Here is a 15109-nt window from a genome sequence, read left to right on the forward strand (position 1 = left end):
ACAATTTACCGCAGTACAGTTATTATATTTTACCGCAGTGCAGTGGTTCCAATTTACCGCAGTAAAGTTTATATATTTCACCACATTGGTTATTATAATTTTGCACAGTGCAATTGTTACAATTAGGAGTAGTTCAGTTATTACAATTTACTGTAGTACAGTTATCATATTTTCCCTCAGTGCAGTCATTGCTTTTTACCTCAGTGCAGTTATTACAATTTACCGCAGTGTAGTTATGACAATTTACTGGAGTACTGTTGTTACAATTTGCCGCAGTGCAGTTATTACAATTTACCACAGTACAGTTGTTTCAATTTGCTGCAGTGCAGTTATTACAATTTACCGCAGTGCAGTTGTTATAATTTATTCCAGTGCAGTTGTTACAATTTGCCGAAGTGCAGTTATTTCAATTTACCGCAATACAGTAATTACAATTTACTGCAGTGCAGTTATTACAAATTACCGCAGAGCAATTGTTAAAATTGACCCCAGTGCATTCATTACGAATTGCCGATCTCAATTATTACAATTTACTGACAGTGCAGTTATTACAATTTACTGCAGTATAGTCGTAACAAATTACCGCAGTGCAGTTATTACAATTTGCCCCAGTGCAGTTGTTACAATTAACCGCAGTGCAGTTGTTACAAATTACAGCAGTGCAGTTAATACAATTTACCACAGTGCAGTAATTACAATTTACTGCTGTGCAGTTGTTACAATTTACCGCAGTACAGTTATTGCAATTAACCTCAGTGCAGTTATTACAATTTACCGCACTGTAGTGATTACATTTTACCTCAGTGCAGATATTACAAATTGTCGCTGTGCAGTTATTACAAATTACTACAGTGCAGTTATTACTATTTACCACATTGCAGTTATTACAATTTAGCACAATGCAGTTCTTACAATTTACCGCAGTGTAGTTATTACAATTTCGAACAGTGCAGTTGTTACAATTAACCGCAGTGTACTTTTTACACTTCACTGCATTGCAGTTATTACAATTTACAACAGTCCAGTTATTACAATTTACAGCAGTGCAGTTATTACAATTTACCGCAGTGCAGTTATTACAAATTACCGCAGAGCAGTTGTTAAATTGACCCTATGCATTCATTACGAATTGCCGATCCTCAATTATTACAATTTACTGCATTGCAGTTATTACAATTTACCGCAGTGTAATTCTTCCAAATTACCACAGTGCAGTTGTTACAATATACTGCAGTGCTGTTATTACAATTTACTGCAGTGCAGTTATTACAAATTACCGCAGAGCAGTTGTTAAATTGACCCTAGTGCATTCATTACGAATTGCCGATCCTCAATTATTACAATTTACTGCATTGCAGTTATTACAATTTACCGCAGTGTAATTCTTCTAAATTACCACAGTGCAGTTGTTACAATATACTGCAATGCTGTTATTACAATTTACTGCAGTGCAGTTATTACAAATTACCGCAGAGCAGTTGTTAAATTGACCCTAGTGCATTCATTACGAATTGCCGATCCTCAATTATTACAATTTACTGCATTGCAGTTATTACAATTTACTGCAGTATAGTCGTAACAAATTACCGCAGTGCAGTTATTCCAATTTACCACAGTGCAGTTGTTACAATTAACCGCAGTGCAGTTGTTACAAATTACAGCAGTGCAGATATTACAATTTACCACAGTGCAGTTTTACAATTTACCACACTGCAGTAATTACAATTTACCCCAGTGCAGTTGTTACAATTTACCGCAGTACAGTTATTGCAATTTACCACAGTGCAGTTATTACAATTTACCGCACTGTATTGATTACATTTTACCTCAGTGCAGATATTACAAATTGTCGCTGTGCAGCTATTACAAATTACTACAGTGCAGTTATTACTATTTGCCACATTGCAGCTATTACAATTTAGCACAATGCAGTTCTTACAATTTAACGCAGTGTAGTTATTACAATTTTGAACAGTGCAGTTGTTACAATTAACCACAGTGTAGTTTTTACACTTTACTGCAGTGCAGTTATTACAATTTACAACAGTCCAGTTATTACAATTTACCGCAGTCTAGTTGTTACAATTTACCGCAGTGCAGTTGTTACAATTGAGTGCAGTGCAGTTGTTCCAATTTACTACACTGCACTTGTTACAATTTGCCGCAGTGCATTTATTACAATTTACCGCAGTATAGTTCTTCTAAATTACCACAGTGCAGTTATTACAATTTGCCGCAGTTCAGTTGTTACAATTTACTCCAGTGCATTTATTACAATTTATTTCTGTGCAGTTTTTACAATTTAGCACAAATCAGTTCTTACAATTTACCGCAGTGAAGATATTACAATTTCGAACAGTGCAGTTGTTACAATTAACCGCAGTGTAGTTTTTACAATTTACTGCAGTGCAGTTATTACAATTTACTGCAGTGCAGTTATTACAATTTTCCGCAGTGTAGTTCTTCCAATTTACCACAGTGCAATTGTTACAATTTACCGCAGTGCAGTTGTTACAATTTGCCGCAGTGCAGTTATTCCAATTTATCACAGTATAGTTCTACAAAAAAATCACAGTGCAGTTATTGAAATTTACCGCAGTTCAGTTGTTACAATTTTCCGAATTGCAGTTGTTACAATTGAGCGCAGTGCAGTTATTACAATTTACCGCAGTGTAGTTGTTCCAATTTACCACAGTGCAATTGTTACAATTTACCGTAATGCAGTTGTTACAATTTACCGACGTGCAATTATTACAATTTATGGCAGTGCAGTTCTTACAATTTACTGACAGGGCAGTTATTACAAATTACCGCAGAGCAGTTGTTAAAATTTACCTCAGTGCATTCATTACGAATTGCCGCTCTGCAGTTTTTACAATCTACTGCAGTGCAGTTATTACAATTTACCGCAGAGCAGTTGTTACAATTTACCGCAGTACAGTTGTTACAATTTACCACAGTCCAGTTATTACAATTTACGGCAGTGCAGTTCTTACGATGTACTCCAGTGCAGTTGTTACAATTTACCGCTGTGCAGTTATTACAAGTTACCGCAATGCAGTAATTACAATTTATAGCAGTGCAATTGTAAGAATCTACCGCAGTGCAGTTGTTACAATATACTGCAGTGCTGTTATTACAATTAACTGCTGTGCAGTTGTTACAATTTACTGCAGTGCTGTTATTACAATTTACTCCAGTGCAGTTGTTACAATTTACTGCAGTGCAGTTATTACAATTTACCGCAGTGCAGTTATTACAATTTACAACACCACACACACGACATGACAAACAACACGCTACACTACACAACACCACACACAAGACATGACAAACAACACGCTACACTACACAACACAACACACACGACATGACAAACAACACGCTACACTACACAACACAACACACACGACATGACAAACATCACGCTACACTACACTACACTACACTACACTACACTACACTACACACACGACATGACAAACATCACGCTACACTACACAACACCACACACACGACATGACAAACAACACGCTTCACTACACAACACCACACACACGACATGACAAACAACACGCTACACTACACACCACCACACACACGACATGACAAACAACACGCTTCACTACACAACACCACACACACGACATGACAAACAACACGCTACACTACACAACACCACACACACGACATTACAAACATCACGCTACACTACACAACACTACAAACACGACATGACAAACAACACGCTACACAACATCACACCACACACATGTTATGACAAACATCACGCTACACTATTCTACACACACAACATGACAAACAACACGCTACACTACACCACACACACGACATGACAAACAACACGCTACACTACACAACACCACACACACGACATTACAAACATCAGGGTACACTACACAACACTACACACACGACATGACAAACAACACGCTATACAACATCACACCAGACACATGTTATGACAAACAAAATGCTACACTATTCTACACACACGACATGACAAACAACACGCTACACAACATCACACCACACACACGTTATGACAAACAACATGCTACACTATACTACACAACGCAACGCCACGCCGGGCCACACTAAAGGGCTCGGTTCCAGTTGAAATTAAGAGGTATCTAATCTACAGTTAGACTACCTCAACACAGTAGGTTGATCCCCTAAATAAAGCTTAACAGTTAAAAGCATTTTGATGTCACCAAGCTTGCTAAGATAAATCAGTAGAGGTCGGCAACTGACAGTTCTATAAGTATTTTATTTGTCAACCTGATGCTATGAACATTGTTTTACAATACGTTATACTCTAGTTCAATAACCTGTTGCAGAGTCAACCTTCAATATTACCGGGGTGCAGGACGGACAAGCCGACAATGCGACGACATTCGGGAATGCTCACGCAGGACGTGACATAAACATAAGTATTGATGTTATTGCTTCATATACTGAACTGAACCTAAATTAAATGGCCCTTCAGTTTCGCAGTACATTTTGAATAGAATCAGGGAGGCATATGTAAGGGGAAATATTGCATTCCAAATATATAAGTGCAACGTCAGTACACTTCTATCTTCCCGAGGCAAGGGAGTTAACTGACTCTAAAAGTCCAGTTTCCACCCTTGTCGAACTAGGCTGGAATTCCTGGGCTCGATCGTAGCGCCACCAGTGGCTATTACGAGTCATGTTCTTTCTATGCCTCTCCTATTGACCAATCAGATTCAACCTCTCGTATCACATGCATTTGCTTTAAACAAAACGGTGGCGCCCAGTCAAGACGATCTGATCTATAATCAAGATCTATATTGTGATAAAACGAGTCTTACATCGCGAAGTGCATCAAATCACGTGAGCACCTTAATTAAAAACATGAAAAGATTTAGAAAATATCTGTTGACAACGAGTTAGCGGTGCACATGATTTGCAAATCCTGCAGTCGACCGAAATCTGCATGGCACTTTACGAACCGGATTTCGATTTCGGTGCGCGATTTGGATTGGACTATGCATAAACTCGTTAGTCCAGCCAAAATGTAACTCCATAATATATACGAGCCTAGCTGGGCAAGGGTGGAAACTGGACTTTTATAGTCAGTTAACTCACTTGCCTCGGGAAGATGGTACACTTCTTACCATGTGAAGATTTTGGTGAGTGAGTTTGGTTTAACGCACTTTTGAATAGAATTTCACATATGTCACGGCGTGCCAGCTTGATGTGGGATTGGTGAGTGAGTGAGTTGGGTTTAACTCCGCTTTGAACAGTATTTCAGTTATATCACGATATATAAGCTTTATGTTGGATTTGCAACCCGTAGTGATGCAGTTCTCAGACGTTTACCACTTCGGTGAAACCAACGAGCATAGTTATGGTGCTGACAAACCTAGAAACACAATCCCGGTTCGTATTCAAACGCACAATCATAGATTTCTGTTATCGCCCAACGGACGCAGTGAATTGCGGTTACTTGGCGACTGGGCCTACCGTGCTACCCGATGTGGGAGTAAGGTCCAATTAAGTCTTAGACGTTTATCACTTTGATGAAACCACAAGCACAGGTATGGTGGTGACATTAGAGCTCTGGAATTAGAGCCCATAGTCATAGGTTTCTGGCACCCCTAAGAGACGCAATTCTTTATAGCGAAATGCGGCGTCTTAGACGACTGGACCATCCGTGCCTAAAACAAAAACACTAATTAAATAGAAGTTATAAAATCCTTTCCATACTCGTAAGAAATGCCAAGTCCGTTGTACGATCCTGGCTATATCCTGAGCATGTGTTTATGAATCAATATCAAACAGTGATGATACCAGGTGTTCCTGATTCCAGGTGCCCTGCCCCATCGGTGGCACCCGTCACAAACACATGCAAAAGTATGTCAACTGTTCACCAGAGAAAAGCACGGGATTATGGTCAAAATAGGGATTTCCAATTGACATCATTTTTGTCACTGATGCGTCAAATTTGGAAATGTCCTCCACATGTGTTTCCATAAAACTTTCAAAAAGCTTGAAATACTTCCTACTAAGATACTACAAGTAGAAACAATAACGGAAATGGAAACCTAACATGTATGAATATTGACCGGTTATTGTGTATTGCCTGTTGTAATAACTCTATCTTGTTTATGGTTCAAGACCACATAGGATCGGACTATTCCGGACACACCAAACAAGAACCAAAATATCAAGAAAAAGGTAAATTTTTCATGTATATACTGTCTACACCTGACACCTCAACACACAGTACCACACCACACCACACCACATTTAATCACACCAACACACCACACAGTGCCACACAACACCACACCACACCCTATTACAACACACACCACAGCACACCACACCACTTTCTGCTACACCACACAGTACCACACCGTAAATCACACCACACAGTACCACACAACACAAAACCGAACCCTATTACACCATACAGTACCACACCTGACACCACACCACACAGTACCGCACCGCACCACACCGCACCACACCAAGCCAAGCCAAGCAACACCACACCACACCACACCACACCACACCATACAGTACCACACACCACACCACACCACACTAAATCACACCACCACACCACACAGTACCACACCACACGTAATCACACCACACCACACCAAACTAAATCACACCACACCACACTCACCACACCACACCACACAACACCACACAGTACCACACCACACCACACCACACACACCACACACCGAAAACCACACCCCACCAAATCACACCACACACCACACAGTACCACACCACACCACACCACACCACACCACACAGTACCACATCTGACACCACACCACACAGTACCACACCTGATGCCACACGCCACACCACACCACACTAAAGCACACCACCACACCACACTAAATCACACCACCACACCACACTAAATCACACCACACTACACACCACACACCACACTCCACACTCCACACAACACCACACCACACTCGTCACACACCGAACACCACACCACACAGTACAACACCACACCACACTACGCCACGCCACGCCACGCCACGCCACGTCACGCCACGCCACGCCAGATGTGAACAGTGTAGAGACGATTTAGTGAATGAGAATGTTTGGTTTAGTCAGATAAAGTGATGCATGTTATGTAACAATAAGTAAGAAAAATAGAAGCGACTCAGCCAATTCCAATTGAAAATAATTCCTGCTAACTGCGGACCCCATTGTACAATATCATGAACATGTGTTTTCACATTCGCATAATATTCAGACCCGTGAAGTTCCGGGGTAGAATAGGTCTTCAGCAACCCATGCTTGCCGTAAAAGGCGACCATGCTTGTCGTAAGAGGCGACAAACGGGATCGGGTAGTCAGGCTCGCTGTCTTCGTTGATGCATGTCATCGATCCCAATTGCGTGGATCGATGCTCATGATGTTAATGAGACTCGACCTATTTTCAGACAGCCGTCAAATAGCTGGAATATTGCTGAGTGCGGCGTTTAACAACAAACAAACCAAACCAAATCAAACATAATATTCCCCGCTATTTTGATTTTACGCCGCGTCGCAGTGCATGTCACGCCACGCCCCGTCACCCCACGCCACGCCACGCCACGCCCCGTCAACCCACGCCACGCTTTGACACGCAACGTCGCAGTACATGTCAGGCCACGCCCCGTCACCCAATGACACGCGATGACACGCCACGCTACGCCATGCCCCGTCAACCCACGCCACGCGATGACACGCAACGTCGCAGTACATGTCACGCCACGCCCCGTCACCCAACGCCACGCGATGACACGCCACGCCCCGTCAACCCATGCCACGCAACGCCACGCAACGCAATACCAAAATACAACACATATAACCACACACCAAGTCACACCACACCACTCCCGTTCAACCCCGGCCCACCCCACCCCAATATAACACAACACAACACCACAAATCACAACACACAACACCACATTTTATCAAAGTATATTAATGTCAGAGCCATGTAAACTTTGTTTGAATTTGAGTGCCACCGCCGCCTTGTTTTTAAAACAACGCATAGTTCTTGCATATATTTATTTTTATTTTTTTAAACCTGAAGTGAAATTATAAATTTAGAAGTGCATGTAACTTTTTTTTATGAAAAAAACCCAGTTCAAGCGGCAGTTAATATCATTAGTATAATACACCCCCCTTGATACAGATGATGCAGATGATTTGGGGGATGCGGTTCTTGTCAGCATTAGTGGGAAGACGTTGAAAACAATCCGATGGCCGGACAGGATTCCAAGTAAGTAACAGGGATAAAACCATTTCCACAGTCAGAAGATATATCTGCTAAAAGCAGAGTTCACTGTACAACCCGTCAATATAACATAAGCAAACACATGCAAAGGCAAGTCAATTGCTTACCTGAAAACACTGGGAAACATGGTACAAGTGAAAATAGGGAATTGGATCAGTCATCATTTTTGAAAATTTGAAAATGTCCTCCACATGTTTACCATTTGTACTAAGTCATTTTTCAAAGGACCTCATCCGTGATTAGTTGATAGAGCGTCTGCCGGGAAGCAGAAGGCCGCTGGTTCGATCCCCGGCCGCGTCATATCAAAAGACGTTCAAAGATGCTACTTGTTGTTACAAGGACTGGTCGGCTCGGAGTATACTGTGTCTGAGTCGGGTGTCCATCTAAAACTGCGGCATCATATCTGACAATTGTCATTAGTCAGGGCTAGCAGCCACACACCGAGTCACAGACACGTTCATGCACGTCGTTATAAAAGTGCAATAATCTTCATCGCGATATAAGACCACATTGCACCTCACCTCAATGTTGAAGCTGTGTGTGTTAACTAAAACTCACGCTGATTCACGAACACGATTATGAGACCGAGAGTCGTCGGATCATAATAGGAATCAATCAGCACGTCTACTTTCCACGCTTTATACCGCTGGGTCACTTGTACGACGTGTTATTCACGCCACGTGTCAAAACTCAATTACATACAACAAAAGAACAATCTGTTACTAGTAAATCCAACGGTCGTATCCAACTATGATTTCAATGTGTTATAATGGTGAATACTGTGTGTTGTTTCTGTGAGTATTGTCTTTATATATCAGTAAAAGACGGAGAGGTGTCGGTACGTGGAACATACAGCAATGACAAAGTCGAGGCGACAGGTAAACTCTTTTATGTTCAATATTCACACGTATGCATAAGTAATTTATTGCAAATGTGCAAGTTTTCTAATATTAAATATTTATTCAACATGTTTATAGCGTTTATCTTTCGTCAAAGCATATATTTAATTTCTACTCTTATTTCCTGTTAAAGCCACATGCGAAAATGGAATGATTGTGCATCTTACAACAGACTGTGGGATGGTACCAAATGCTGATTCTTCTTCTAACCGCGTAATTTTTACACTAAGTGATATTGACAGGGATGCCATGTCCAGTTTGATGGCAGATTCATACAGAGGACTGAGACACATAAAAAACGATGTCAAAGACAAACATGGCACGTCCTCTGTCCGTATGAAAGAAGGAAGCTTAATTCTTGAGTTCGGGCATGATACCATAGAAGATGCAAAGCAAATGTTTAGCAGAAGGGATGACGTGGCCCTTCTGTTAAAAACAATACTTGGACAATACAACATTAATGACGACTTCAGTGTGAATTGTGAGATAAAGATCATGGACGAATGTGATGTTGTCCCTGAACTGCCAACATTCTCGACAGAAAAGGAGGGAAAAGGCAAGATATTGTTTGGGGTTGTTTTGTTTTTTTGTCTGAAGGCATGAGTAACGCACCTAGCCCTGGTTGGCCGAGGACACAAAGTCGGTCATGGGAGCGAGCCTGATCACCTGATCTAATGTGGACTCATCTCACCACAAGCAATAAAGTACCGGGGACATATTCTAACCCGGATCCCCATGGGTGATTGATATTAGAACAAGTCATATTTATTAAGATCACAATGATACAAATACGAGTATTATTGGATATAAAATAAAGACAATCAATTGCAAACTTCATTTAGAATCATCATTGCTTTGTTGTCTGGATGCTTTTCTCATTGGTCAGTACCATTTTAGGAAAGCAGTATGCCGCTTCCCAAAGCGAGTCTGGGATTTACTCAAAGTCATCCAGAGGAGAACTTTCTTGGCGAGTAAAACAAGTTGTGGATACTGATTCAATGCTGGCTGATCTGTAAGTAGCGTCTATTATAGATTATATTGTTATAATTATCATATAAATATTCCAGCGTCTAAAAAATTGTAAGTAATAGATATAATTCCATGTGACTCAGCGTCTTTAGTAACTATATTGCAATGTTTTGTTTATAATTGTATTCTACATGTTTGAAATGTTTGTGTTTTAGATTAAGAGATGAAGATGTAGATGGTGAGTGAGAAAAGGGTATTCCGCGGCCATTCCGGTTTAGAACAGGTCTCCAGCAAGTAATGCTGCTTGTAAGAGGCGACTAAATAGATCGGATTTTTGTATTCCCTTGTATGACGAGATTGAGATTGAGGGACTGCCCCCATGTATTTTTGTATGCTAAATGTTTAATTTCCTTAGCTTTTAGTTACCTCCTAGGCGGTCACTAAATAACCAATTGGACCTTTATTGTATATGACACATGTTTTAGAGCACAAACACTGCACCTTATCATGGTGGGCTTATTACGCCTGTTAGTGAACATGCCAATCCGTAACAACGGATTTAAGACTGTTAAAAAACATACTTTCTAGCCTTGGCTAGCCGCTTGGTGTGCAAAAGTCTCCCGATTGGAGTCTCTTGGTTGAGTTTAGATGTTCATTAGACTTTTGAAACCTAAACTTAAACCAGGGCCCCGTTCCACAAAGCAATCTTAGCGCTACGACTGTCGTAAGTCAGTGTTAAAGAATGGGAGTTACAATCACCTTAGCGCTAAGATCGCTTTGTAGTTCTATTCTAGTTGTTCTATTGTATTTACGCCTCAAATATTGACATGCATTATGACGTCAAAAACAGCATAGTTGTTGTCGCCTATGACTACATTTTACGTCACCCTCAAATGTCAGCTATTCGAGCAGAATAGCGACTCGTGCCCCTCTCATTGCCATTTTTGCGACCGGGTTCCGTCTAAAACAATTGTCAACTCGTTGCGTAGTGGTTCACATATATTTCCCCTTATATTATATTAAATATTTCAGATGTAATTTAAAACACATCGGAACATGCGGAATTATACAGTATAGTTAAGTACATTTAACTGTGTTTTGGGTATATTTTTTATGCAAGACATATGTAAAATCAAAAAATATTTCTGAGGGATTCTTTGACGAAGACCTTGAAATCATACGCGCATTCTGATTGGTTTGTCGTATTTTCGCATATAGCATTCATCGATCGGGGCATCCGTCACCACTCGCCCCTTTCCGTAACTTGCAAGAAGACTCGTTCCCCTATCGATGAATGTTGACAATTGTTTTAGGTATGCCCGTTTGCGCAAAGAAGGGAACCCGGTCGCAAAAATGGCCATGATAGGGGCACGAGTCGCTATTCGGCTTGTCCCGGAATAACACGAGTTTGTCACGAATGCGATCGGGGACGTGTTTTCTTGCAGGTTACGGAAAGGGGCGAGTGGTGACGAATGTAGTGTCGGTAACTGGTACGTCATTATGACCACACAAATACTGCTGTTGTGTGTCGCCTATGACTACGTTGAAGGTTGCATAAGAGTTGTTGGGCGGCGAATGATTTTGTGTGCATAAAGGAGTTTTGATGATCACAAATATCTGGACTGTTTTGTTTTTTGTTTATTTATTGCTTACACAAGAAATACCTTGTTTATATATACTCTTTATTTTCTTACGTGTGTATAATTTAGATTGCTCATTATCGTACCTTTTTGACAATTACGAGTCGGCTCCTCTGTAGGCGGAGTAACCATAAGTTACGCTCAGTGACGTCTGCTGCCTTATTACATTTTCAAATTGTCAAAAAAACACTCTTGTTTTGCTCTTACAGGTTGCCATGAATGTCGAAACAAGCGTGACGTCAAAAGAAATCAAGTTGTTATCCACACCAATGTTGTAACTTTTGATAAACCAGAAATTCGAAAAAGGAAACAGTCTGAAATGGCGAGGAAGATTTCTGCTGTGAGAAACTGTGACGGAGGATGCATCTTGTGTCACATCAGTGGACGAAACAAACAAGATAGAAACCTCAATTATATCGATGAATTGTTCTTCCAGTCTGATACCCTACCAATTGGTGAAGAGGAAATCTATTCTCATGTCATACAAAGAGAATGGTATGGGGATACTGACTTTGTCATCATAACGGTATCTCACGCAACGTGTGTATGTACAGTAAGTGTAAACAGCTACATTGCCAAGTACGGCAGTTGTGTGACTGTTTCCCTTCCCCAGCTGAGGACATTACTGTTCGGAGAACAGGCAGCAGGACACCGACCTCCGCTGATTAGAGGAGTGGAGGATCTTCAAGAAGGAGTAGACAAACGCTTTAAACGTCAAGCCGATGTTCCTATTCGTGCTTCTGAACAATTTTACGCATATAGATTACAACGCTATATTTCAGCATTCTCCAAAAACCGCTCTGGTGGGTCCTTCTATATAGGTGTTAATAAAATGTACATCACACATTATCGCTACAAAACAGTTAAAGTGGATATAAAGGGTTGTCCCATCCCGTCTCGGGATCATACAGCGTACAAACAAGAGTTAAAAACCCTTGTAAGAAAAAACATGATGATCATACCGAACATTCACACGAAACAACCATGTGACCTTCAAGACCTCGTGGATGTTGCTTTTCATCACGTCAGAGAAGACAATTACGTCATCGAAATCTCAGTCGGGACGGTAAATGGCTGTGTGTTCACAGATAAAGGTGGACCGTCGGCCTACAAACTAGATGAGAAGGGGTCATTGTGTAGGATGTCATGGCAGGAATGGATGGAGAAGCTTCGTGCCGAGCCGCGCCCTACTTGATGACTTGGTGCCTTTGTGGTGTCATGGGAGTGTCATGTACAAAATTGACATGGTTCATATGATATTGGTCATGTCAGCTGTATCTGATGACAAATTTAACGTGTGGACTTGAAACTGAAATAGTGTATTGTTTTAGGTTTCGCGAAGATGTTCCCAACTATATAAACTTCCATAAATAGTTTTAGCTCACCTGAATGTCCTGGTGAGTTTGGGTGGTGATTTGGTCGTCAAAAACATTTTTTTAAACTCTTGATCCCACACGCCTACAGTGCAAGTTCCTATCAACATTCAAACGTTCATTCAACTGGTTTTAAACTTAACGTCACAATTGTTTGGGTCATTTGAGAAACTTCTCAAATGTTGTGTGAAGGATAGCTTACAAACAGCTGAAATCATCCTCTTCAGCCTTGTTGACAATATCACTTGGAAGTTCTCTTCACAATTTACTATTCAGGGATAAGTGTCGCAACTTGTCACATCCATTTTGGGTGAAAGGCTACCCAATATTATTGGATTTATGAAAATATTGGTTTATTTGATAATATAATTAAGATAGAGAATTAGTTACCGGAAAATCTTTGCTCATGTGCGACATTTACACAAACCGCACATTCAGATGGAAAGTATTCATCTTTAATCTATAGATATGATACACGTGACTGAATATGAGAACTCCATTGGTTGGTCTTGGTCACAATGAACATTTGCTGATAGTTTAAATTGTGTGTAATTGTACACCATGTATGTTTATATTGTACTTGCTTGTTTATTGTTTAATGCCGCACACAGCAATATTCCAGCTATATGACGGAGGTCTGTAAATAATCGAGTCTGGATCAGAACATCCAGTGATTAACATCTTGAGCATCGATCCACGCAATTGGGATACGATGACATGTATCAACCAAGTCAGGGAGCCGGATCCCTCGATCCCGCTAGTCGCCTCTTACGACAAGCATGGGTTGCTGAATACCTATTCTACCCCGGATCCTCACGGGTGTTTTTATATTGTGGTTTATATCAATATACTGTAATGTTGTTGAAAGCTGTATATGAAACTTGTTTTTGACAATAAAATTCTTATCTTTATAAGGTGTCTAAAATTATCTTTGAATTGGGTCCTTTGTAACCTGTCATGAAATTCGAAAATTACTCCTCAGGACTATAATGTTGGATGGACGGGTGATGGACGGGTGTTGGACGGGTGATGATGGTTGGAGGAAACATGTAGCTAGAGTCAAACATTAGAAACAGTAAAGAATGTAACAATACTTATCCTAATGTAACACCGCGGCATGGTATGTCAGTGGGCTAGCGTATTGAAACCGACATTAGCCCGGACTAGTACAAGCAGTTACACACACACACACGCCTGCACACACACGTACACACGCACGCACACACACGCACGCACACAAACACACACATGCACACGCACGCACACATACACGCACACACACGCACGTGAGTGGGGTATTCATGTTAAACTGCGGCGTGGTATCTCAGTGGGCTAGCGTATTAAAACCGACATTGGACCGGACTAGTACAAGCAGCCACACACACGCGCGCTTACACACATGTACACACACGTACGTACACACACACGCACGCACGCACGCACGCACGCACGCACGCACGCACGCACGCACGTAAATGGGGTATTCATGGTAAACTGCGGCATGGTATCTCAGTGTGCTAGCACTATAAATCGGCATCAGTCCGGACTAGTATAAGCAGCCACACACACGCGCGCTTTACACACACACGCACAAACGCACACACGCACACACGTGCATGCACGTCACTAAATAAGTGCAATAACCTTGAACGCGACGTTAAACCCCATTTCAGCTCACCTCATCACATCTGGGTGTCTATAGACCCGTGAAGATCCGGGGTAGAATAGGTCTTAAGCAACTAATGCTGGTCGTAAGAGACGACAAACGGGATCGGGTTGTCACACTCGGTGACTTGGTTGATGGATGTCATCGCATCCCAATAGCGTAGATCGATGTTAATCATGTCAATCACTGGATTGTCTGATCCAGACTCGATTATTTACAGACCGCCGTCATACAGCTGTAACATTG

The 15109-nt window shown here is 41.2% G+C and overlaps 1 protein-coding gene across 9 annotated transcripts in view; it reads left to right on the forward strand.

Moving 5' to 3' along the window:
* Nucleotides 1–15109, forward strand: part of LOC124128424 (calexcitin-2-like) — a 92117-nt gene that overhangs the window by 35939 nt on the left and 41069 nt on the right. Inside the window, exons 2-7 of one of the 9 annotated variants that reach the window (XM_048380755.1) lie at nt 8215–8301; nt 9135–9194; nt 9349–9771; nt 10113–10227; nt 10400–10422; nt 12034–13849. The exons of 7 other annotated variants lie outside the window; for them this stretch is intronic. In XM_048380755.1, the coding sequence (XP_048236712.1) occupies nt 8215–8301; nt 9135–9194; nt 9349–9771; nt 10113–10227; nt 10400–10422; nt 12034–13019 (1694 nt within the window). In that variant the 3' untranslated portion in view covers nt 13020–13849. Of the gene's footprint in view, nt 1–8214; nt 8302–9134; nt 9195–9348; nt 9772–10112; nt 10228–10399; nt 10423–12033; nt 13850–15109 lie in introns of those variants that run through there. One more of the 9 variants, XM_048380754.1, reaches the window with a different exon arrangement.

This window comes from Haliotis rufescens, unplaced genomic scaffold (genome assembly GCF_023055435.1).
Source record: "Haliotis rufescens isolate VD_foot unplaced genomic scaffold, xgHalRufe1.0.p SCAF_33, whole genome shotgun sequence".
NCBI classification, from domain to species: domain Eukaryota; kingdom Metazoa; phylum Mollusca; class Gastropoda; order Lepetellida; family Haliotidae; genus Haliotis; species Haliotis rufescens.